Here is a 3,928-nt window from a genome sequence, read left to right on the forward strand (position 1 = left end):
GCACGTCCACACGGCCCAGCTGGGACCGACTCATTTGTGCAACGGGGACCCCAGACCCTGACCCGGACATTCTGAACCTTCTAAGGCATGTGTTCAGACACCACAGTTTAGCAGGTGATCCCTTAGTTTACGACAAGAGACTTTTGCAGTATTCTGACCATTTCGTGAAAAGAGCCTCGGACCTCAGCATGGAAGGAATGGAACCCTGGAGGCGCCCAAACGCAGGATCCCATGGGCCACCCTCACTCACATTTCTGCAGCAGCTCTGCCCGCAGAGTGGCGCTCTTGGGTTTCCGCTTTAGCTGAAAATGCTTCACTGGGGGAGTGAGGGGTCCCGCCAGGGTCGTCAGGGCGTTCTTGTTCAAGTACTGGCACTCCAGCGGCAGCATGGCCGATGTTTCACACTCACTTGCTGCGCGAGGAGAAGCACATGAAGGTCAGGAGGTCCACGTCCGGCCCACGTACAGTATCCCCGCCCGCATGACAAGACAGCCCCACCTGTTCGCTGCCTAGGCTGCAACCCGGGGACCATTCCCCATGTGGTCCTTCAGACTGAGGCCAGCTGCTCCCGCCCACCATGTCCAGGAGCCAAGGCTATCACTGCAGGCTAGGATGCCAAGATGGAAGTCCCACCCAAGAGAGGGCTCATCAGAAGCCCCGGGGAGCTTTTTGAACCATAAATGCCTGTGAGGGAGGATGGAACTGTCTTGGTGGTTCCGTGAGCTGTCAGTCAGCCTTCAGCACCACAGTCGGAGCAATGCAGGTTCATGCAAATATGGTCATTTCCAAAGTGGGCTTCCTGCATTCCTACATCAAGAAACTGGAACAGATCACGCCCCCAAGCCAGAGGAGGGACATGCCTGTGGCTTCTCTCCTGCAGTTCCTCCAGTCTCAGGAGCCTCCAGGGCTCCATTCGTTCCACGCTGAGGTCCCCAACGTGGTGTCTCTCCTGGACCCTGCTGCATTCTGGCCCTCCACAAAACCATGTGGTCACTTAGGGACCAGAGCTCAGAACAAACCCACGGAGGGATAAGCGCTCTCCTGTCCGAGTGCATTACAAAGCCACCTCCAGAAAAAGCACAGACTCACAGGTGATGAATTCAGATGATGACTTCACTACCCTCTGTCATTCCTACCCTGAGGGTCTGTCCAGAGTAAAACTGATGGGGTGGCTGTGGACTTGTTCTTACCAAGCTTGGAGGCATCTGTGTGGTGTGTATATACTCAGAATTCATGTAAATGCCAAAAAAGTACAAGTGTGGGTGAGTGATCACCTTGTAGGAGAACAAGTGTCAGCTATTTGTGGGAACAGCCATGCCACAGCCCTTTCAGGGTGCACAGCATCAATTTCTCCAAGCTACAACTCCGTCTCTGCCCTCGAAGAAGCCAGGCTTGAAGTCTGAGTTTCAGGGCAGCAGCTTCCAATTCTCCAAAGCAGGAGAGCAACTCAAGAGGCTAGACATCCCAGTGGTCAACATCTTGCAAATCTACCTGCGAATACTGTTTGTGGCTTCAGGTCACATTCTGCATAGCTGAATTGTTGGTGTTTTCTACATACATTCTGAGCATCTACTGTGGTCCAGGCAATGTTCCAGGCTCTGGAGACACTACCTGATGGGTAGAGCCCTTGCCTCCTCTGAGCTGATGGGGAGAGATGGTGAGTGGACGAGAAACCTGTGTGCACACCCAACTTCAACAGAGTCAGGCGTGAGGCCTCTGGCTGCTGCACTCTGTTTTTTTGTTTGTTTGTTTTTGAGTCAGACTCTCACTCCGTTGCCCAGGCTGGAGCGCAGTGGCACGCTCATGGCCACCCCAGCATCAACCTGCTGGGCTCAGGCGATCCTTCTGCCTCAGCTTTCCAAGTAGCTGGAACTATAGGCACACGCTACCACGCCTGGCTAATGTGTGATTTATTGTAGAAACGTGGTCTCTCCAAGTTGCCCGGGCTGGTCTCGAACCCACAGGCTCAGGTAATCCACTTGCCTCGGCCTCCCAAAGTGCTGGGATTATAGGCTGAGTCACCGAGCCCGGCCTGGAGTCTGTTTTTAAAGATGAGCAAAGACCCAGACAGCAGCACGTGAGGAGGGGCGACGTGTACAGAGTTAACATTTTGGAATGTTGCAGTACACCACACAGCAAACAGCATGACACCCTAAAAACCAAATTCATTTCTGCAAACTGTTTAAAGGAAGACTCATCTCCTTCTTCCCAACATAAGTTAAAGCCACACAACATACCCTTTTCTCTAAGTTCTCCCAAAATATCTTGAACATTGGGATTCTGCTCCTCAAGGTCCAGGTTCAGCGATCCTGTGTCAGGAAAGGACTTCAGAATGTCGGCGACCATGAGTACCCATGGGTCTGAGTCAAGGCTGGCGAGCTGTATGATCTCCATGAGGGCACCCTTCATCTGTGAGAGAGAGATGCAGCGGCTCCCACCAGCTCTCCCTGCCCTCCTGGGGCCTACAACCCAGCAAGAGGCATTATGCCCAGCCCACCTCCAAACCCACGACTGCCGGAGCTTCTGCTGGGTACAGGGCAGGGACAGGCCTCAGGCAACCTCCCTGGTTCCCACAATTCTTCCTGTGGGCTCCCCTTCCTCTGCATCCCACCCCAGATCATCCCACTTCCCAGACACCAGTGTTCATAGCACCCAGTGCCTCCCCACGGCCTTCCTGACAGTTCCTGTAGCTCCCAACCCTCTGGGCCTGCTCCCTACTGCTGTGCAGAGGTAAGAATTCCACAGACCGAGAAGGCAGGGCCGCAGCCACCTCATTTAGGAAGCCTGCTGCTGGTCTTTCTGGGCATGAAGAGCTGGGCCCAGGCCAGCAGTGGGAAGCATGAGGCAGGGTCTGAGTCCCCTGTAGTCACTCAAAGGAAGGGGTGTGTTCCTGGAAGGCAGAGGATGGGGAGTCCCAGGATCCTGGTCAGCCCCCGTGACAGTTGAGCTAGTGCCTGGTCCATGAAGTGACTCACCAGCCATCGGAGTCAGAATGGCTGTCTCGGGGGCTAGAGGGAGCTGGGCGGGAGCTGGAGCTGGAACTTGGAGAGCAGCCAAGCGGGCATTCATGGAGCTGCTGGAGAACCCAGGACCTAGCAAAGCCCCTCCCCTGGCCATGTGGACAGGTGCACATGCAGAGGGCCAGGGCAACACGGGCTGAGGAAGCTGGTGCATCCCTCAAGGCCTTAGAGGCTGGATTCATAGTTCCAAGGAGCCCAGGCCTGCCAGGCCTGCTTTGGTCACAAAAATCCCTCCCATATAGACATGTAGAGAGCCACGTGCCTGACATTGCTGCTCACAGCACAAGGGACATGGACTGGTTGTCCTTGGGAGTGAACAACAGCGTCCTGTCCTGTCCAGGCATCTGGGCTGAAAACTGAGTACAACGCCTTCTCTATGCCCCCTCCCCACTTCAACTACCAAAGTCCCATCCTAAGAGGGTTGCGACCGTTACTGTCACCACCAAACCACCATCCTCCTGGACAACTTGTTTTTTTAGTCAGAGTCTCACTCTGCTGCCCAGGCTGGAGTATAGTGGCACACTCACAGCTACTGCAGCCCTGACCTGCTGAGCTCAGGTGATTCTTTCACCTCAGCTTCCCAAGTAGCTGAGACTACAGGCACGTGATACCATGCCAGGCTCATTTTTTTTTTTTTGAGTTAGAGTCTCACTCTGTCGCCCAGACTGGAGAGCAGTAGCACGCTTTTGGCCACCACAGCCTCGACCCGCTGGGCTCTGGTGAGCCCTCCGCCTCAGCCTTTCAAGTAGCCAGAATTGCAGGCGTGAGTCATTTTTAAACTTATTGTAGAGAAAAGGTCTCACCAAGTTGCCCAGGCTAGTTACAAATGCCCAGGTTCAGGCAATCCTCTTGCCTCTACCTCCCAAAGTGCTGGGATTGCCCGGGATTACAGGCATGAGCCACCACAC

At 54.6% G+C, this 3,928-nt stretch overlaps 1 protein-coding gene across 1 annotated transcript; it reads right to left on the reverse strand.

The window, feature by feature from the left end:
- Window positions 1–250: 250 nt before the first annotated feature.
- LOC103255827 (negative elongation factor A-like) lies at window positions 251–3,069 on the reverse strand (the record flags this gene model as incomplete). Its single annotated transcript, XM_008053771.2, has 3 exons — window positions 2,976–3,069; window positions 2,238–2,462; window positions 251–412 (listed from the first exon to the last, which is right to left on the reverse strand). Coding segments are annotated over exons 1-3 (481 nt in total), but the record flags the coding sequence as incomplete, so codon positions are not given.
- Between the last annotated feature and the right edge of the window lie 859 nt (window positions 3,070–3,928).

Source organism: Carlito syrichta, unplaced genomic scaffold (genome assembly GCF_000164805.1).
Source record: "Carlito syrichta isolate Samal-C Ts95f unplaced genomic scaffold, Tarsius_syrichta-2.0.1 Scaffold75506, whole genome shotgun sequence".
Taxonomy (NCBI): domain Eukaryota; kingdom Metazoa; phylum Chordata; class Mammalia; order Primates; family Tarsiidae; genus Carlito; species Carlito syrichta.